We start from the raw sequence: 23,151 nt of genomic DNA, 5'->3' as shown, positions 1-23,151 counted from the left end.
CCCAAACCAACAGGCCCAGAAGATTTCCTCACTTCTCCGTGCCTTTTTTTCAGCTGTCCTTGGTACTTCTGTGTTTACTTTTCTGGCACCATTCTGAACATATCTATCCATTATGCCAGAAAAACAAACCCAAATTGCTTAGAATTCAAAAACATCTTTTTCCCAACTATGCATTTAAAATTCTAGGAACATAAAAAGATCAATATTTACCTTATTAGCATTCTTCAGGTGATCATAATATACTTCTTCAATGGCTTGAAAATATATTATCCCTTTTAATTTAGCTTCATGCTTGTCTGCAATGATAGATAAGTGTTAAAATATTTTCTCACCACTGATGGGCAGGAAAAATTATAATTTCATTATAATTATCACCATTAAAATATCTACTTAGCATTTAAATTATCTAAGATTACCTCAGATAATCTGGGTTACTGCATTTGCACTATTCTACACTGAAAAAAGATTGAATAAGCAGCCCCAAACCAAAGGGACTAAGTGACTTTGCCCAAGGCTCTTCTGTAAATTAGCAGACAAAAGACAACCTAGAAATATTGACTTTTGGATTAGTACACCAAGTATAAACACTACTGGCACAATACAAAGTATTTACCTACAACCTCAAAGAATGTCTTTATAATGGATATATTAACATTCGGATCTACTGTAATGAAATTTTAAGTGTTTTTTTTTTTTTTTTAATTTAGAAGTAAAATTCTAGTTATACTTCTTTCCTGTCAAAGTTCTTGTTGAGGATGCTAGTGTTGATTTTTTTCCTAATCACAGTAGAGTTTCATGTCAATAACTTAAAACCTTTTCAAGGCAGCATTTTCCATACTGTTTTGCCATTAAAGCAGAATAAAACAAAACCAAAAAACAGAAACATCAACCAAGCAAATAAACAGTCTTACTCCATGATCTAATAAGTTCTCAAATTATTTTGTGAGGTGGAGCCAAGGTGGTGGACTCGTCAGGCTAACTAAGCCATTCCAATGCAACCAAGACCTGGAAAACCAAGTAAAACAGACACAGACATCAATCCAGGAACCCTGAACTTTAAATGAAGGCATAAAGGATAAGATCAGAAGTCACTGAGAAGAAAAAACTGATAGAAAATGGCGAAGGAGTGGAGATTCCCCCCCAAACTGCATAACTCAGTTTGGCTACCCTGAAATAAAGACAACAACCTCACACACAGGAAGGCACCTCCACAGAATTCCCAATAGGAGATAGAGGCCCAGTGCAGACACACACAGGGTTAAGTAAGACCACATCTGCTGACTGCAAACCAAGGAGGAGCCCGGACTCTCTCACCTAGTAACCAAAGGAACATGTTCCTATAACCCCAATCTCTCTGGTGAAGAGTGGCAAGAAACACACCCCATCCCGGCAGCTCCAACTTCTAGGAACCACAGTAGTAATCCACCCTATTGCCCTCCCCCATCTAGCCCACTCTGTCTCTGCCCTGACTCTCCTCCTGCCTCTTTCCTCAGCCCCGCTGGCTGGGTCTCAGACCCCTCCCAGCCAGCCACAGTGTTGGCACACTCCATGGCCTGAGGTGAATAGGCCCGAACCCCCACAATGCTAGCGGCCAGTTTGGGCCCCACACAGCCACACTCAACGGCCCTGAGGGAAACTGGCCCAGACCCACACACCCCTCCTGACTGGCTTGTCCCCATGTTACCATGCTCCATGGCTCTGAGGGGAACCGGCCTGGACCACCAGACACCTCCCTCCCAGCTCAGGCCCTGCCTCACTGTGTGCCCTGTGGCCCTGAGGAGAACCAGCCCAGACCCCCAGGCCCCTCCCCACCAACTCAGGCCCTGCCTAGTTAGGCCCCATGACCCCAAGGGTAACTGGCCCACCCCACCCCGGGCCCTGCTCCAGCCCTCAGCCCCAGCCTGGTTTGCCCTGCAGACAAACGGCCCATTCCCACCCCTCCCCCCAATGCTGGACCTGCCCTGCTGCACCATAGCCAGCGACTGGCCCTACACATCCAGACAAGGTGGTGAGAACTATCGTGACCACAAACAAGTAAGCCACAAAGCACACCCAGCCCACCTGCCCAGATATAACCAACCAAAACAAAAAGCAGGATGAAACAAACAGATCTACAATCAATAAATAAAGAAAATAATACCTAAATCTCTTGGGCACAGCAGACAGTATCAAAGCATATTAGAAAAGAGAACAAGATGGCTCCAGTAAGTGACCAAAATAAAACACCAAATGATCTTCTGGCAGAAGAAAGGGCACTGGAACTACCTGATAGGGAATTCAAAAGTCCAACATTCAGGGCTCCTCAAGAGATTAAGAAAGAGATCAAGAAAACAGACAAAACCAACCAAAACAGCTAAAATGAAGGAAAACAAAGACAAAGCAAAGGAAGAACTCAGGAAACAAATACAAGAACAAAATATCAAAATGAATAGAAGCCATGCGAAAACAGCAATCAGTAGTCCAAAAGATAAACTACAAAACTTCAGAAATGGAAAACACAACAGAAGATTTTACGAGCAAATTTGAAACAATGGAAGACCATGATCAGTGAAACTGAAGACAAATCCACGATTGTCGCTTTGTTTGAGAAAAATCAGGGAAAAGAATGAAGAAAACCTAAGAACTATGCGGGATACAATCAAGAGCAAAAATTTGCCCATGATTGGAATTCCAGAACGGGGGGAGAAAATGGAAAACACAGAGAGGATCACTGAAAATTTGCTGACAGAAAGCTTCCCTAATATTACAAAAGATGAAAAGCTGACCATCCAAGAACCTCAACGAACTCCATATAGGACAGACTGCAAAAGAAAGTCACCAAGACATTTCATAATTATACTTGGCAAAACCAAAGAAAAAGAATCATGAGAGCACCTTGTGAAAAATGAATAGTCCAAAAGGGAAACAAGACTAAACTCTGATTACTCAGCAGAAACCATGCAAGCAAGGAGGCAATGGGATGATATATATAAAACCTCAAAAGAAAAAAATTGCCAACCAAGGATAATATATCCTGCATAACACTTGTTCAACTATAATAGTGAAATTAGGACATTTCCAGATAACAGAATTTAAGGGAACTTATAAAAACAAAGCCAAACTTACAAGAATTATTAAAGGGGTCCTTCTGTTAGCATAGTGGTTAAGTGTTATGGCTGCTAACCAAAAGGTCGGCAGTTTGAATCCGCCAGGCCCTCCTTGGAAACTCTATGGAGCAGTTCTACTCTGTCCTATAGGGTCGCTATGAGTCGGAATCAACTCAATGGCAACAGATTGGGTTTTTTGGTCTGTTAGAGAACCAACAACATGCGACAACAACCTAAATCTAGAACACAGGACAGTATCAGCCAGATACCAACCTAGGTAATGAAATCTTAAGGATAAAACAAAACTAAAAGACTTAAACCACAGAGCTAGGGACATCAATCTGTAAATGATGACAACATCAGAACAATAAAAGGGGGAACACACGGTGTAGGTACAGAACTTCCACATGGAGAGGAAGTCAAGGCAGTATCAGATAATAAAAGACTGATTCAAACCTAGGAAGATAAGGGAAAATTTCAAGGTAACCACAAAGAAAGTTAACAACCCTATTCATCAAAATAAAGAAGAAAAACATAGTTTCAGTAAACACAAAATCTACAATAATAAAATGAACAAAAAGGAATCCATGAACAAAAAGAACTCAACACAGAAGAGTAAGAGAAACAAAGAAAACCTCAGCACCATAAGGAGAGCCCAACAAAGCGACAGGAATAAATTCATACCTATCAATAATCACACAGACTGTAAATGGTTTAAATGTACCCATAAAGAGACAGAAAGTGACAGAATGAACAACAACAAAAGACTCATCAATATGCTGTCTACAAGAGACACGCCTTAGACCCAAAGACATAAATATATTAAAAATCAACAGATGGAAAAATATATCAAGCAAACAGTAACCTAAAAAGAGCAGGAGTGGCAATACTAATCTCAGATAAAATAGACTTTATGCCAAAATCCATCATAAAAGACAAGGAAGAACATTACATAATAATTAAAGGGACAACCCACTGTAATGACATAAACATACTAAATATCTATGCACCTAATGACAGGGCTCCAAAATACATAAAACAAATTCTGACAGCACTGAAAAGAGAAATTGATAGTGCCACAGTAATAGTAGGAGACTTCAACACACCACTCTTGGTAAAGGACATAACATCTAGAAACAAACTCAACAAAGATACAGAAGATGTAAAGGCCACAAAAAACCATCTTGATCTTATAGACATATAGCAAACTCTCCACCCAACAGCAGCAAAGTATATATTCTTTTCCAATGCACACAGAATGTTCTCCAGAAAAAAAAAGCACACACACACACACACACACACACACCTTAGGTCACAAAACAACCTGCAGCAAAATCCAAAACATTGAGATAATACAAAGCATCTTCTCTGATCACAACACCATAAAAGTAGACATTAGTAACAGGAAGAACAAGGAAAAAAATATGGAAACTGAGTAACGCCTTGCTTTAAAACCACTGGGTAATAGAAGAAATCAAAGATGGAATCAGGAAATTTCCAGAATCAAATGAGAATGAAAACACATCATACCAAAGTCTTTGGGACACAGCAAAGGCAGTGCTCAGAGATCAATTTATAGCAATACACACAGCAAAAATGAAAAAAAAAAAAAAAAAGACAAAATGAAAACATTAGTCCTACAACCCGAATAAACAGAGAACACCAAAAGTAGCCCACAGCCACCAGAAGAAGGGAAATAATAAATATCAGAGCAGAAATAAATGAAATAGAGAATAGAAAAACAATAGAAAGAATCAACAAAACCAAAAGCTGGTTCTTTGAAAGGATCAACAAAATTGACAAAGCACTGGCCAAACTGATAAAAGAAAAACAGGAGAGGACACAAATAACCCAAATAAGAAATGAAATGGGGGACATTACAACAGACCCAACTGAAATAAAAAAAGATCATAACAGAGTACTATGGAAAACTGTATTCCAACAAATTTGAAAACCTAGAGGAAATGTGCAAATTTCTACAACACACTACCTACCTAAACTAACACAAACTGAGGTTGAACATCTGAACAGACTCAAAACAAGAGAAGAGATTGAAAAGGTAATTAAAAAAAAAAAAAAAACTCCCAACAAAAAAGTCCTGGCCCAGAATGCCTTCACTGGAGAATTCTATCAAACATTCAGAGAAGAGCTTACACCGGTAGTACTCAAACTATTTGAGAATACAGAAAAGGAGGGGACACTTCTAAATTCATTCTATGAAGCCACCATAACCTTGATACCAAAACCAGGCACACACCACAAAAAAAAAAGAAGAAATCACAGATCAATATTTCTCATGAATATAGATGCAAAAGTTCTCAAAAAAAAATTCTAGCAAGTAGAACTCAGCATTACATAAAAGAAATAATACAGCCCCAACCAAGTGGGATTCATACCAGCTATGCAAGGATGACTCGACATTAGAAAATCAGCCAATATAATCCAGCACATAAATAAAAAGAATCACATGATCATCTCAATTGAAGCAAAAAAAGGCATTTGATAAAGTTCAACACCCATTCCTGAAAAAAAAAAAAACTCTCAATAAGCATAGAAGGGATTCCTCGGCATAATAAAGGGCATCTATACAAAATGAACACCCAACATCATTCTCAAAGAAAAGAGGCTGAAAACATTACCCCTGAGAACAGGAACAAGACAAGGATACCTCTTGTCATCACTCTTATTTAACACTGTGCTGGAAGTCCTAGCTAGAGCAGTAAGGCAAGAAAAGGAAATAAAGAGCATCCAAATTGGTAAGGAAGAAGTAAAACTACCCGTATTCGTGGATGATATGATACTATATGTACAGAACTCAAAAGACTCCACAAGAAAACTATTGGAACTGATAGGATGATTTAGCAGAGTAGCAGGATACAAGATAAACATACAAAAATTAGGTGGACTTCTATACACCAATAAAGAGAACCACAAAAAGGAAATCAGGAAAGCAATACCATTTATAATAGCCCCTGAAAAAATAAAATACTTAGAAATAAATCTAACCAGGTATGTAAAAAACCTACACAAAGAAAACTACAAAACACTACTACACCAAACCAAAAGAGAACTATATAAATGGAAAAACTATACCATGCTCATGGACAGGAAGACTCAACTTTGTGAATACATCAATTCTACCCAAAGCAATCTACACATGCAATGCAACCTTGCTCCAAATACCAACAGCATTCTTTAACGAGATGGAAAAACTAACCATTAACTTTTTATGGAAAGGGAAGAGGCCCTGGATAAGCAAAGCGTTACTGAAGAAAAACAAAGTAGGAGGCCTGACCTCAGAACCTAATATACAGCTATAATGGTCAAAGTAATCTATACTGGTACAAGGACAGACATAACAAGGACAGACATACTGACCAAAAAAAGAATCAAAACTCCAGATGTAAATCCATCCACCTATTGCCACATGATTTTTGATGAACACTCAAAGTTCATTAAATGGAAAAAGACAGCCTTTTTAATAAATGGTGCTGGCATAACTGAATGTCCATCTGAAAAAAAAAAAAGAAACAGAACCCATACCTCACACCACACACAAAAACTATTTCAAAATAGATCAAAGACCTAAACATAAAACCAAAAACTATAAAGATCATGGATGTAAAAATAGGGTCAATGCTAGGGGTCCTAATATATGGCATAAATAGGATACAAGCCATAACTAGCAACATACGAACTTCAGAAGATAAGCTATATAACTGGGATCTTCTAAAAAAATAAATGCATGCTTATCAAAAAAACTTCAACAAAACAGTAAATAGAGAATCTAGAGACTGGGAAAAAAAATTTTGGCTATGACATACCCAACAAAGATCTAATCTCTAAAATCTGTAGGAAAATCCAACACCTCTACAACAAAAAGACAAATAATCCAATTAAAAAACGCACAAAGGATATGAACAGGCGCTTCACCAAAGAAGACATTCAGGCAGCTACAGACACATGAGGCAATGCTCACGATCATTAGCTTTTAGAGAAGTGCAAGTCAAAACTACTATGAGGTACCATCTCACCCCAAAATTACTGGCACTAATAAAAAAAACAGAAAACAGCAAATGTTGGAGAGGTTGTGAGGAGACTAGAACTCTTATGCACTGCTGGTGGTAACGCAAAATGGTACAACCATTTTGGAAAACAATATGGCGCTTCCTTGAAAAGCTAGAAATATCATACAATCCAGTAATCCTACTCCTAGAAATATATGCTAGAGAAATAAGAGCTATTACACGAATAGACACGTGCACATCCATGTTCATTGTAGCAGTATTCACAATAGCAAAAAGATGCAAACAACCTAAGTGTCCATCAACATATGAATGGATAAACAAACCATGGTACATACACACAATGGAATAGAATGCAGTGATAAAGAACAATGATGAATCCACAAAACATCTCACAACGTGGATGAACCTGGGGGGTATTATGCTGAGTGAAATAAGTCAATCACAAAAGGACAAATTCTGCATGAGATCACTATTATAAAAACTCAAGAAAAGGTTTACATACAGAAGAAAAAAATCTTTGATGGTTACAAGGAAGGGGAGGGGTGGGGAGGGATAAATATTAACTAGATACTAGATAAGTGGTATCTTTGGTCAAGGGTAAGATAGTACACAATACTGGGGAAGTCAGCACAACTTGACCATGGCAAAGTCATAAAAGCTTCACAGACACATCCAAACTCTCTGAAGGGCTGAATTACTGGGCTGAGGGCTGGGGGCCATGGCGGGGGGACATCTAATTCAGGGATATCTAGCTCAACCGGCATAACATAGTTTACAAAGAAAATGTTCTACATACGACTGCAGTAAGTAGTATCTGGGGTCTTAAAAGCCTATAAGTAGCCATCTAAGATACATCTACTGGTCCCATCCCAGGTAGAGCAAAGAAGAATTAAGAGAACCAAAGACATGAGGGAAAGATTAGTCCATAAGACTAAGGGACCACAACTACCACGGCCTGAGCCCAGAATAACCAGATGGTGCCTAGTTACCATCACCAACTGCTCTGAGAGGGATCACAATAGAGGGTCCTGGACAGAGTGAGAGAAAAATGTAGAACAAAATTCAAATTCACACACAAACACACACAACCTAGACTTGCTGGTCTGACAGAGGCTGGAGAAACCCCAAAAGTATGGCCTCTGGTCACCCATTTAACTTAGTACTCACCCTTCAGCCAAAGATTAGACGGGTCTATAGGGTAAATATGAGTCGGAATCGACTCGACAGCACTGGGTTATAGGGTAAATGGAAACTCTGGTGGTGTAGTGGTTGAGTTCATCTCCTAACTAAAAAGTCAGCAGTTCAAATCTACCAGCTTCTCCTTGGAAACCCTACGGGGCAGTTCTACTCCGTCCTATAGGGTCACGATGAGTCATAATTGACTTGATGGCAACGGGGTTTACAGGGCAAACAATAACACACGTGAGGAATGTGTATCAGAGTTCAATTACGTATATGAGACTAAATGGACGTGCCAGCCCAAAAGCAAAGAAAAGAAAGCAGGAAGGAGTAGAAAAACTGGACGAATGGAAACAGAGAATCTGCAGTAGAGATGGGGAGTGTATTGACACATGGCATGGTCAGCAACTGACAACACAGAAAAATTTGTGTATTAAATTTGTGTATTAACTGTTTAATGAGAAAATAATTTGCACTGTAAACTTCCAGCTAAATAAAAATAAAAGAAAAAAAATTTTGTAAGTTAAACTCTGCAAGGGTGTCACTTTTAGGACTAAGGTGCACCTGACCCATGCCATGGTATTTTCAATCACCTCATAAGCATGTGAAAGCTGGACAATGAATAAAGAAGACCGAAGAAGAATTGACACCGTTGAATTACGGCATTGGCGAAGAATATTAAATATATTACCAACTGCGAGAAGAACAAATAAATTTATCTTGGAAGTACACCCAGAGTGCTCCTTGAGGTAAAGATGGAGAGACTTGGTCTCACGTACTTGCACATGTTATCGGGACGGACCAGCTCCTGGAGAAGGACATCATGCTTGGTAAAGTAGAGGGTCAGCAAAAAAGAGGAAAACCCTCAACGAGATGGACTGACGCAGTGGCTGCAACAATGGGCTCAAGCATAGCAACAATTGTGAGGATGGTGCAGGACTCGTAAGTGTTTCATTCTGTTGTACACGGGGTCAGCATGAGTCAGAACCGACTCAACAAGCACGTAACAATGACAACAGAGGATCTTAATACGTGTGAGTGGACTAAAGAATTTAAAAGGCCTGGATGGGAACGCAGAGAATGAGACTCTATCATCCGCCAACTGCTGGAAATAGAAATAAGAAAGCTCCTTTTGAAGGCAATTTGGTAAAATTAACGTAATTCACAATGCACAAATCCTCTTAGTATGAGATATACACGCCATGTGCAAAGGCACGAGGATTTCTGCTTGTTACAGAACAAAGCTGAGGGAGATCTGCTTGAGCTTTAACAGGCGAATGATTCAATTACAGACCTGCCGTACAGTGGGATTACACAGCCACGGAAGAGAATGCGGCAGATCTATACACGCTTATAAGGAAAAAAAAAATCTTGAAATCCTATTACGTAAAAAAAAGGAGTCAACAGGGTGAATCATTTAGTCACAAGTCTATAAAGGCAAAAACGAATCTGTATACATGCTCAAACATCTATAAAATCCAAAGGCATATTTCAGACTTAACAGTGGGAGAAGTCAGAACTTTCGTCACAGGACAGAAACTTACTTTTCTTTACAGACCTTTGTTGTATTGTAAATTTTTTATGAAGTGAATATTCCCTTTTTCCCCAGTAACAACAATAAAAAGATAGTCTGAAAAATAAAGGCCCTGCGAAGTTCATCAGAAAATAAACTTGCTTAAATCTATCTAACCAACCATTTCCCTAACTTATATTTTTGTGTACTTATTTTCTCTTCCTTGGGAAATTCTGTTTTAATTAATATCATACTCAGTGGGTTTCACACAGTTGCTGTGAAAGAGAGCATCAATGTATCCCTCAAACATTTGCTTGAAAGGATTCTGCAATAATTCATGGGAACATGAAAACACTGTTTTTCCAATAGGAGTATGTTGATGGAAAATAAAATCTAGAGAGAACTGAGTAAATCATGTCAATGTTTCAAGCAGGCAAGAAACTGGAGAAGAAAATTTTTGCTTATATGGCACTTCATACATATATGACAAAAAACTCCACAAAACAATTCCCACAACCACGTAGTCAGATAAGAGAATCAATAATCTATTGTAAATGGATCCAATAATGTTATTTATTCTACGGAAACAGCATTATCACGTCAATGCACAGACATGTAAATTCTATGACTCAGTTTTATTTAGTGACTCTTCTAAAGTGACCCAGGTAATATGCAGCGAGGCCAGGAACACAGCTAAGAGTCATGAGTGTACAGAGACCTAGGACTCCAGCTACCAGCACTCACACTTCACACATCTGCATGGCCATCTGCCCCACTGACAAGCTGAAGGGGTGTGAAACTTATGCAGCCTAAACTACAACTGGATGACTGCCTGTGGGCTACTTTGCTCCTACGATTGTGGTGGCTTAGGAAAGGCTGGGGTTGAAGGTAGCAGAAGCAGACAAAACTGATGGCTGTAACAGAGCCAAACGGGCAGCGTCTGTCAAACTCGGTCTCACTGGTCAGTTAAAAAAAAGCGTAGGTAAATATTAAAAAGCTGAATTTACATTTGTTTTAATAAGATATAATGTGTGTTTTATGCATTGGGGTCCTGGATAATCTTTCATACACCAAAAAGGTTTTTTGGTATTTTAAAACACTGACAACAAGTCACTGAGAAGTTTAAACTTGTAAAAACACATTTGCATGGGTCAGGCAAAGCAGAGGTTTGGAGAAGGCAGCCAGGGCACTCACCTAGGCTGATGGGTGAAAGAAGAAAATAAGGCTGACAGAGAAGAGGACAAGGGCAAAAGAGTCAAGCTGTGTTGTCTGAAGTTATTTAAAAACTTTATTTTTGGAAAATTCTGGGGGAAGGTTGTCTGTGGAGACTAGCACAGAGCAACACTTCATTTCTACTCTTTGCAGACACTATATTGGCATTTGCCTATTAAACTAACTGGAAAGAGCATCTCTGGATTTTTATAAAATCCAAAGTCAAAACTGAAGACGCAAAACAGGGGACCAACAAGGGGTAGGCCATTCGGTTCAGGCCAGTAGCTACTATGGTAACTGGAACCTCACCCAGAGAACACTTGAAGGAAAGGCATAATTCTAGGGGAATCTGCCAGAGAGTACACGATAGAATTTTGCAAGACCAATGACTTCTTCATTACAAGTATCTTTCTTCAGCCTCATAAACGACGACTATACACGTGGACCGTGCCATATAGAACACACATGCATCAAATCAACTATATCTGTCTTAATTATCTAGTGCTGCTATAACTGCAATACCACAAGTAGATGGCTTTAACAAAGAGAAATTTATTCTCTCACTGGTCTAGGAGGCTAGAAGTCTGAATTCAGGGTGCCAGCTCTAAGGGAAGGCTTTCTCTGTCGGCTCTGGTGGAAGGTCCTTGTCATCAATCTTCCCCTGGTCTAGGAGCTTCTCAGCACAGGGACCCCAGGTCCAAAGGATGCGCTATTCTCCTGGCTGTTGTTTCTTAGTGGTATGAGGTTCCCTTGTCTCTCTGCTTACTTTTCTTTTATATCTCAAAAGAGATTGGCTTAAGACACAACCTAATCTTGTAGATTCAGTCTTATCAAAATAACTGCTACTAATCCCATCTCTTTAACATCACAGAGACAGGATTTACAACACACAGGAAAATCACATCAGATGACACAATGGTGGGCAATCACACAATACTGGGAATCATAGCCTAGCCAAGCTGACAGGTATTTTGGGGGGACACAATTCAATAAATCCATGAATTGGATGAGGAAAGAGATGATGGAAAAGCTCGATATCATCAGTCAGAACAAGACCAGGGGCTGGCTGCAGAACAGACCATCAATGGCTCCTAAGAAAGTTCAAAGTGAAGCTGAAAAAAATTAGAGCAAGTCCACGAGAGCCAAAGTACAACCCTGAGTACATCCCACCTGAATTTAAAGACCATCTCAAGAATAGATTTGACACACTGAACACTAATGACCAAAGAAGACCAGAGGAGTTGTGGGATGACATCAAAGACATCATACATGAAGAAAGCAAAAGGTCATAAGAAAGAAAAGACCAAAATGAATGTCAGAAAAGACTCTGAAACTTGCTCTTGAACACAGAGTAGCTAAAGCAAAAGGAAGAAATGATCATGTAAAAGAGCTGAATAGAAGATTTCAAAGAGTGGCTCGAGAAGACAAAGTATTGTAATGGAAAGTGCTAAGACCTGGAGTTAGAAAACCAAACAAGAAGAACATGCTAGGAATTTCTCAAGCTGCAAAGACTGAAGAAAAAATTCAAGCCTCAAGCTGCAATATTGAAGGATTCCATGGGGAAAATAATGAAGGACACAGGAAGCATCAAAAGAAGATGAAAGGAATACAGAGTCACTATACCAAAAAGAATTGGTCGGACATTCAACCATTTTAGGAGGTAGCACATGATCAAGAACTGATGGTGCTAAAGGAGAGGTCCAAGCTGCACTGAAGGCATTGGTGTAAAACAAGGATCCAGGAATTGATGGAATATCAATTGAGATGTTTCCACAAAGGGATGCAGCGCTGGACGTGCTCATTCGTCTATGCCAAGGAATTTGGAAGACAGGTGCCTGGACAACTGACTGGAACAGATCCGTATTTATGACTATTCCAAAAAAGGTGATCCAACCGAATGTGGAAATTATTGAACAGTATTGTTAGTATCATACACACCAGTAAAATTTTGCTGAAGATCTTTCAAAATCATCTGCAGCAGTACATCGGCAGGTAACTGCCAGAAATTCAAGCTGGATTTAGAAGAGGACATGGAACAAGGGTTGTCATTGTTGGTATCAGATTGATCCTGGCTGAAAGCAGAGAATACCAGAAAGATGCTCTCCTGTATTTTATTGACTATGCAAAGGCATTCAACTGTGTGGATCATAACAAATGAAGGATAACATCACAAAGAATGGGAATTCCAGAACACTTAATTGTGCTCAAGAGGAACCTGTACATAGATCAAGAGGCAGTCATTCGAACAGAACAAGGGGATACTGCACGGTTTAAAGTCAGGAAGGGTGTGCGTCAGCATCCTATCCTTTCGCCATACTTACTCAATCTGTATGTTCGGTAAATAATCCAAGAAGCTGGACTATATGAAGAAGAATGGGCATCAGGATTGGAGGAAGACTCATTAATAACCTGCGTATGCAGGTGACACAACCTCGCTTGTGAAAGTGAAGAGGGCTCGAAGCACTTACTGAAGAAGATCAAAGACCACAGCCTTCAGTATGGATTACATCTCAACATAAAGAAAACAAAAACGCCTTCCAACTGGACCCATGAGCAACATCATGGTAAATAAAGAAATGATTGAAGTTGTCAAGGATATCATTTTACCTGGATCTACAATCAACACTCCTGGAAGCAGCTGTCAAGAAATCAAAGGATGCATTGCATGGGCCAAATCTGCTGCAAAAGACCTCTTTAAAGTGTTAAAAAGCAAAGATGTCACCTTGAAGACTAAAGTGCGCCTGACCCAAGCCATGATGTTTTCATTCGTCTCATATGCATGTGAAAGCTGAACAAAGAATAAGGAAGGCCAAAGAACTGACGCCTTTGAATTGTGGTGTTGGTGAAGAATATTGAATACACCACAGACTGCCAAAAAGTGAACAAATCTCTCTTGGAAGGAGTACAACCAGAATGCTCGTTAGAAGCAAGGATGGCTAGACTTCATCTCACAGACTTTGGACATATTATCAGGAGAGACCAATCCTTGGAGAAGAATATCATGCTTGGTAAAGTAAAGGGTCACTGAAAAAGAGGAGAACCCTCAACAAAATGGATTGACACGGTGGCTGCAACGATGGGCTCAAGCATAACAAAGATCATGGGGATGGCAAAGGACCAGGCAGTGTTTTGTTCTGTTGTATATAGTGTTGCTATGAGTTGGAACCAACTTGGCAGCACGTAACATCAACAACATGTCGTCTGACATGACCCTTTCCTCATTCCAGTTCTGGGGTGCCATAGCCAGTGCTTGCTTTCTTCCACATTGTTTCTTGGTTTCTCACACCTCTCTGCATAAACACAACCTGACCTCACAGGACATGTTAAATGATGGACTATTATTTTATATTTATTACATTCATACGCTTCATAACTTCTGGGATGGTATTGCTCTTCTTCAGGCGCTGAAAAGGCAGCTGAGCTATACTTGTGCTAAGAACAGACATGCTTCATCTGTGACTCAAGAATAAAACAGGAGACTTCTTGATAAGCAAGGTGCCCTGGCGGTGCAGTGGTTAAAGCTCTCAGCTGGTAACCGAGAGTTGGTGGTTTGAATCCAGCTGCCACTGCACAGGAGAAAGATGTGACAGTCGGCTTGCATAAAGATTACTGCCTTGGAAACCCTATTGGGCAGTTCTACTCTGTCCTATAGGGTAGCTACGAGTCAGTCGACTTGAAGGCAATGGGTCTTGATAAGTACAACAGATATGCTAGTATTTTGTGTTTTTAGAAGACCAAGTACAGTATGTTTCTCAGAATCCATCATTTAAAGAATCCAAAAATATTTCAGTCACTCAGTAAGTACATATTTACTAGTTTACTGATGAGCTTTACTCTGTGTTTAAAAGAGCATTCCAGTTTATAAGCTGTAGTTGAATGACTGTCAGCCAAGGCCACGTGACTGTGACTTAATTACGGCATATGGCCGTGAATAAATAAATAAATTAAACAAAGATGTTTTTTCTGGCCTTGTGGTCTAAAGGAAACCCTGGTGGCGTTAAGTACTACGGCTACTAACCAAGTGGTTGGCAGTTCGAATCTGCCCAGCACTTCTTGGAAACTATGGGGCAGTTCTACTCTGTCCTATAAGGTTGTTATGAGTGGGAATTGACTTGATGGCAGTGGGTTTGGGTTTTTTTGGTTGTGGTTTAAAAGGAATATTTTGATCTAAAACACAAAGTCTATTCAATGTTTATTTGGACCTGGGTTTATTTCAGAACTAAAAAAAAAAATAATAGAACTAGAATAGACTAATTTGTACTTTTGAAAGTAACACAATTTGTATTTCCAGAAAGGAAATTCATATCATGTAGACTATATAAACTGAATAAAAAATAACATGTATCTACAAAGCTAATATTATCATTAATTCTGTTATTCTACCCATTTATTTATTTTCACTGGATTTCAATTGCTTTTACTCCTGAGCAGAGGGTTCCTGATTTGAATACGTCATTTAAAACGTTTTAACCACCCACCTGCATAATAAGAGAACGTGCGCTTGTTCCGATCAAAAACAAACCAGCGTTTTTTCCAAGTTTTAATTTTCCCACCCATTTTGATGAGGTATCCTCTACAGGTCTTCTCTGTGATTGATACATGGTAACAGGTATCGATGTTGTGGCCAGCAGTCTCCACATGGCTTCGCAAATCAAAGTCTTCCTTCCGAACGGGCAGGTATCGTGTCAAAGGACGTGCCTGGAAGTACAAAACCCAGTCCATCTATAACTAATTATCTGTTGTGTTTTAGGTCACAGATGTTTAAAAGCTGAAATTAACTAAAAAGTCTAAGCTTTAAAATGCCCATGTGATTATAAATTTAAGATTTTTAAAAAATTAAAAAACAAAACAAAAAAAAGCACTTATCATTGGGAGACTAAATAAAGTGGATGGTATTTTGAGAAGGACGATACAATGAGGCGGAAAAGAATAAGTGGATAAACTCAGGCCGATCAATTCTACTCCTTGAGAAGGGCAGCTGAGGAAATGGAAAAAACAGCATTTATCTTAGCTTTAACAGAGGCACGTGGCACTTAACAAACCCAGGGAAACGAAGCATGAAGTTATCTGGGCTGTTTCCTACGGGTGAGGACTCTGCCCTTATAAAGTTCCCAGGGCTCCTCCCTGCCACAACTTACCAGAATAATTCTCCTTAAGTAATCTCAGGCATGATGGGACTGATTCAATATTATTTCATAAGTACAGCCCGCACCAGGCTCACCCAAAGCTGTATACGTTGGCTGACATACACTTTCTGACATAAACTGTCGCCAAAGGTGCATGTTTTGAAGGGTGAAGCTAAAGTAAGTAAGAAGCAGGATGAAAGATGGACTTAAAGGACCACCCAGGACCAGAAGCTACAGGGAAGCATTTCCACATCTTTTATTTTCCTAAGAGCTGGGTCAAAGTTCATCTAATCCAGGGGCACACACCACCCTGGGTAACATTTCTAAAATGGTATTTTATTTTACCCCATTAAATAACCTGACCCCTCCCCCGCCAGGGAAAACTACCGAATGGTATACTTGGGAGCCAAATGTATTAATCAGAAATAAAATAGAATTCCGTTTTTTTTTTTTTTTTGCTTCAGATACTGAACAGGCATGGATGACCTTCACTGCTAATCAGAGACTGGCGAGGCCTTGCATAACGAAATAAAATGAACAAGTTTCATTTTCTATCTTTCCTTCAATATTCCACCTGTGATTCTGTGGCCCTCTGGCTATAGACAGATGGCACGGGGTTACTGATCAATCAGTGTATGTAAGGCCTTAAGGACAGGCCTTAACTACTGGTCCACTAACAAACTCGGCAACTCTAAAGAATGAAGGAAATGATACCCTTCATCTTTAAGTTTCATAAAGTTTGGTAAAACTGATTTGAGCTTTAAATTACATGGTACTTCATTAAACTTTTAGTTCCTCAGAAAATATACACTATATAAGCTGCTTTTTTTTTTTTTAGTGACAAGCACAGTGGCCCAAACCCTACAATGACCAAGATACCAAGCTAAATAAAATGGTTGATCTCCCTGAATTTTGCTTATGTTCAATAACCTTATGAATCTATTCTGTGAACATGTGTGAAAAACACAGTGACTAGATAATAAAACATAAGAAACCAACCTTGGGTAAAACAACGCTGCTCTGGAATGATTCCTTCTTAAAAAAATGGCTTAACAGGACCTCTTTCTCTCTTCAACCAAAGGTTTTAGGCTGGGGCTTGTATTTGGATTATGTATTAAACAAGTGCATTTTGTGGGGGAAAAAAAAAACTGCTAAAAAAAAATAGTCTTTTTAAGAGTATTCCAAAGAATGGGTGGAAGAAAAAGTACCTCTCAACAGAATGTTCTACATGTAACTAGACAAAAGCGTCGTTTGGGTAGCAGGCCTTTAGAGTTTTGAAATGAACACATACAACGTTGTTTGCACCCCAGCACCTCCTTAACCACTGAACGTCCACAGCTAACGCGCGGTGCAGAGCGGTCTCCTGTGGCCTGACCACAAGGTGGCAGCCTCCTCTTATCCATCCAGATTGACATACCAACCTGTGCCCTTTGTTTCTCCCTTATTTTTACTTCCTTCTCAATTAACTTCTGCCTCTGGCTGGTTTCTTCCTGCAGTCGTTTTTCCAGGAGTTCCCGGCGTCGTTTTTCTTCTTCCAGAGCTCGTTTTTTGGCTTCCATTTCCCGTTCCTAAGTACCATCATGCAGAGCAATGATTATTTTAAGACATACTAATTATCCTGAAATGAGTCCAACTAATACCCAAAAAGACAATTCCCACTAGACAATTCTTGGCCCATAGCCAAGGTTCTTACGACAAATAACCCAGCTAAAAAAGCTGTAACTACCACTTGAACAACTTGCAAAATAATCATATACAAAATGCAACACTAGATTTAAAAATTTTTTTTTTTTTTTTTTTACTGGATTTAATGAACAATTAAATATTGGCTTCAAGGGAAAATCTAGCTAGTGATTATATATTGTTATTTCATATCTATAACCATAACTCTCCCATTTTCAAGAAAAGTGTTACAAATGGTCACCCAACATCAGTCATGAGATTTATCCTCTCTTTCGGCTCTGTCTTCTAACTGAAGGCCATGAGTCCTTCCAATTCCTGTTGTTGATTTGCAGCTTCCTGGCTGAAGGTCTCACAGGAAGCACGTGGGGGAGTCAGAAAAGAAAAGGAGGTGCCCTTTCAGGCAGGATGCAAAGGCATTTTGGGGGATTCCTGAGGAAGTTCGGATTCTGGCTACAAATAGGGCCACAATACCGGGGGATTTTTGGTATTACAATCATGCAGTTAAGACAAGCTGGCAAGAACGGCCGAATGCACAGACAATGACATTCCCACATTCCTTGGCAGGAACACAAAGTGGTAATCAAAGGAGAAGGTATAACAGAAAGCTCCCACTTCAGTCCTATGTCAACACATATAAAAAGGGTGGCAAAGTGTCCTGCGGTAAGGAGAACCTTCAGACACCATCGATCTAACACCAGGCTTTTCAGATGAGAAAACTGAGGCCCAGAAAGATTGAAAACCTATTCCAAGACCACTTGGAGACCTAAGGAGAGCTCCCTGATTTCAGCGCAGGGCTCTTTGTACCACCACATTGCAGACCTCGAACAGAAAGATAGGAAGCTTACCCTGGATTCAAGCAGGCGTGTCTTTTCTGCATGAGCCTGTTTCAAAAGTCTCTCCATTTCTTCTATTCTGGCAATATTTGAAGTGCTGGCACTGAATAAAACACAAAGGCCTTTCAAGAACACTGTTATAGATTGCTAAGTCACACACACACAGGTTGAAGATTGGTGCATGACAGACTCCCACCACATACAATCCAACAGTCATTGGTCTGATGAGTTCAGTCAACCCAACTCTGGAAACTGTAGAGGACAGTGACTTACCTCAGTTTAGGAGATAAAATATGGGGCAACCTAAATAATGCTGCTGTAAACCGCTATACTCAAATGAATGAACCAAAACCAAATCTTACCAAGTTTTTGAACTTAAAATGCTTCCTTCAAAGTCTAAACATCATGGTCTGCGGAAGACCTTCCTGTTAGTTTAACGATTCAGAGATGGCGGACTCAACAGGTCACCACCAAAGTTCTATGTAGATGACACCTAAGTTTGAAGTTTGGGAAATATGTACCACCAGGTGATTCTGGGTATGCTTTTATACATGTGGACATTTGTTTAATAAACAATTGATGCCAATTAAAAACTGACTTTTCCTATACGTGCGATGTGTGGCTGTGGGGCAGTTTTGTAAACACGCATTCACATGCCAATGAGAAAACCACATACAGGGATTCAAGAGCCTCGGAATAAATGCACCTTGGAAAAGACATCACAAAAAACAAGTGAGGAACAAAAATAAAAGGAGTGAAAGCTGTAAGAAGAGTTAGGGTAATTCAAAGAGAAAGAGAACTGGGAAATGTTACACACTAAACATAAATTTTTACTTCTCACGTACATTTTATTAGGCTATTTTGGGAAGGCAGGAACACGGCCTAAGTCAAAATTCATTTACTCTGATGGATAGAACGCATGTTGTCCCTTATTCGTATACACTTGTATAGTCATTGTGGCACCTATCTCCATATTACACTCTGGAAGACAGGGGCTATCATGCCTGTATCCCCCATAGCCCAGAAGCCTGGTACATGGTGGGGATTCATGTTTATTACATAAATAGATTCACATAAAAATGCGAGATAAGCAAAGCCCTCTTGTTTACAGATTGTTATTAATATAGTCTTCCAATATTATATTTTTGATCAAATCAAACCCAGAATGGCTTAAACCTAGGGGTAAAGGCTTTTCTTTTGAAGAGATAATGATTGCAAAAACACAGGAATAACAGGGTTTATCTTAGAATCAGCTCTGCCGGCCCTGTCACAAAACGCGCCCATCTACAAGAACGACAGTCTTAGGAATACTGGATCCTTACAAGCTTAACAACTATACTGTACTTTGCAGGGTTTCCTTGGACCAATTTTTAAACAGATGTTTTTTTTTTTTTTTCTCCTAAGAGAAGAATACAGAAACTTCTCATTATTTTCAATTAGTTGCTGGAGAAGGTACGAGAGGGTGAGTTTCGTTCTCCTCAGCCAACAAGAATTCAAGAAAAAAAATCTTTAATGTTTGTGCAGGAATTCTTATCCTCCCCCCGCCTTCCTTGAGAATACCCAACTTCATGGATGGAAAAGGGCCAAACCTCATCAGTCCCACAGAGAAAGCCTGAGATAAACCTCAAGGCCATATAACAGCCCCAAACTTTACTTCTACCTCATGGAGTTGTCTGTGACATCAGTCATCTTAGGTCTACAGTTAATTTTATTTCTATTGTATGGAGTTGTCTGTGACATCAGATGTCTGAGGTTTATAATTAACTTTTTTCTATCGTATGGAGTTCTCTGTGACATCAGACATCTTAGGTCTACAATTAATTTGGAAACTATCGAAGTTTCATTAGATGAAACTTAGTGAGAAGAGACCTTAAAACTCACCAATATCCTCAGCCCAGTTTTTCCTTTAATTCTTTATACAACATCCCACTTTTCATCCAGCTTATGCTTGAACATCACTGGTGACAGGAATCTCACTGCGCCCATCCTTTCTTTGCTTGGGCACCACTGGCAGAATGTTGATACGTGCAGTGAATCAAAATCCATCTTTCTACAGCTTTCACTCACTGGTCTAAGAATGGCCCTGAAACTATATGAAACCAATCCAGATGAATTGGTTGAAAAAAACTTGGTTAAAACCAAATATTTTCAGTCCTTAGTTTTTCATATGTTCATAATTTTGGTACATTGGGGGAGGGATTTTCAAACTTTTATCCATCTTTAAATATTTTTGTTCATTATTCATACTTTCTCAGGATGTCTTCTAATTTTATAACACTGTTGTTGTTAGTGCCGTCGAGTTGGTTCCTACTCGGAGCAACCCTGTGTACAACAGAGCAAAACACTGCCTGGTCCTGCACCGTCCTCACAATCATCGTTACACTTGATCCCATTGCTGCAGCCCCTGGGCCAATCCACCTTATTGAGGGTCTTCCTCTTTTCACGGACCATCTACTTTACCAAGCATGATGAGCTTCTCCAGGGATTGGTCCTTCCTGATAACATGTCCAAAGTATGTGAGACAAATCCTCTCCATCCTTGCTTCTAAGGAGCATTCAGGCCGTACTTTTTCCAAGACAGGTTTTTGTTCATTGCTTTGGCAGTCTATGGTATATTCAGTGTTCTTCGCCAATACCATAATTCAAAGGTGTCAATTCTTCTTTAGTCTTTCTTATTTATTATCCAGCTTTCTCATGCATATTGATTTTATAATATTCCTAATGTATTTTCTGCCAACTATGCCCAATCTGCTTTTTTTGTCAACGTTCCCATAGATATTAATTTTTAAAAAAACAAATTGCAGAAATTGCAGGTTGTCATTTACCACTTTAAGTCTTTATAGCTTTCAGTCACCTAAGGGCACCTATTTTGAACTATACTTCAGAAGTTACTTTATTTACTTCTAAAATTCTTTGTTAAAAAAATTAATTTTTATCCACATACTTGCTCCATGTAGCCACTTTTGCTATATTGATTTTAATATTTCCTTTACATTTAAGCCACTTTTATTCAACAAAACTCTTTGTGCTCTATGATATTATGTCATCACCAGCTGATACTTTTTTTTTTCTGTCAGAACTGCATCTACAGTGAAAGCAAGTGAAACGTCAATAAGAATTTAGAGAGACGGTCTGACTGAGACTAGAAGGACCCCAGAGGTCATGGTCCCCAGACCTTCTGTTAGCCCAAGACAGGAACCATTCCCAAAGCCAACTCTTCAGACAGCGATTGGACTGGACTGTAAGATACAAAATGATACTGGTGAAGAACGAGCTTCTTGGATCAAGCAGACACATGAGACTATGCTGGCATCTCCTGTCTGGAGGCGAGTTGAGAAGGCAGATGGGGACAGAAGCTGGCCAAGTGGACATGAAAATAGAGAATGGAGGGAAGGAGTGGCCTGTCACATTACGGGGAGAGCAATTAGATGTATATAGCAAGGTGTATATAAATTTTTGTATCAGAGACTGGATGTGTAAACTATCACTTAAAGCAAAATAAAATAATAAAAAAAAAGAATTTAGGGAGAGGTATTTAGGCTTGTCAACATCATGGCATGTGAAGATGTCAACAGATGAAATGCCACTGGGCCTAGCACCTCCGACGTAGGGGGAGTCTGAGGTCACTGAAGATAAGCTTAATAATGCATTGCCTGTAGCACATAACAGTTAACATTATTTTCTCAAGTCTGTCCAAATCAAAGGAGAAGTCATCCTTCCGCCATTGCTTCAACGTCAGGGCCTTCTTCAAAAGGCAGGTCTGATCTCGTATGTGATAGCTGTAAGAATTCTGATGGTACTGAGAGATTGTTTATTAATGCTATAAAGACACCTAATTTTTCTACTTAACTCATGTTCTTGCTATTTTATCAACTGAACATTTCTTTTATACCTAAGCCACTTTGGTAAAACTAAATTCATAAAGGAAAACAAAACTTTTCATCAAGGGTAAGGGAATCTAAATAGCAGATTTCAGGTCTTCACTGCTAAGTAACATTCTCTTTCAGCAAAATTTGAATTCTTGATGGAAAACACCGTTTTTTAAATCAATCTTGTTCTAGACAGTTCAATTTGAGGCAAAGGCAAACAGAAAGGAAAAATGAAAAATAAAGAACATTTTCATGTAAGAAATAAGCAAAAAATCCCAAAAGATAACATGAAGCAAAACAAAATTCTCCATGGACACATAAACTTTGTCCAAAATTGCCTTCAGTGTACCAAGATTATCACTAGTGGAAAAACCAGTGGCCTAGAATGTTTATTTTTAATTAATCTGCTCTGCTCTTGAGTTTTTTCCCCCCCCAGCTCAAGCAGATTATTTACTACTTATGAAATTAATCTTTCTTTACTCCAGAGTTCTTTGTCTATGAACCGTCTCCTTCCTAACACTTTCTCAATCATTTTTCAAATAGTCTGGCATCTGGTCCTTTCAGCAGATGGCTGTAACCTCTGAAATCACTCTGGTTTGCTATAACTTCTGAAAAGAACTCCC

General features: G+C 39.3%; 1 protein-coding gene across 7 annotated transcripts in view; it reads right to left on the bottom strand.

The window, feature by feature from the left end:
- The window catches only part of PHLDB2 (pleckstrin homology like domain family B member 2), a 333,831-nt gene that overhangs the window by 2,671 nt on the left and 308,009 nt on the right, over positions 1-23,151 (bottom strand). For all 7 annotated transcript variants that reach the window (XM_064289130.1, XM_064287433.1, XM_023551839.2 and 4 more), the window contains 4 exons: positions 18,673-18,763; positions 17,566-17,712; positions 15,497-15,716; positions 211-296 (listed from right to left, as the gene is read on the bottom strand). In XM_064289130.1, coding sequence (XP_064145200.1) covers positions 211-296; positions 15,497-15,716; positions 17,566-17,712; positions 18,673-18,763 — 544 coding nt within the window. The remainder of the gene's footprint in view (positions 1-210; positions 297-15,496; positions 15,717-17,565; positions 17,713-18,672; positions 18,764-23,151) is intronic.

This window comes from Loxodonta africana, chromosome 1 (genome assembly GCF_030014295.1).
Source record: "Loxodonta africana isolate mLoxAfr1 chromosome 1, mLoxAfr1.hap2, whole genome shotgun sequence".
Taxonomy (NCBI): Eukaryota; Metazoa; Chordata; class Mammalia; order Proboscidea; family Elephantidae; genus Loxodonta; species Loxodonta africana.
The sequence above is the reverse complement of the archived record's forward strand: the minus strand, read 5'-3'. Positions and strand labels throughout refer to the sequence as shown.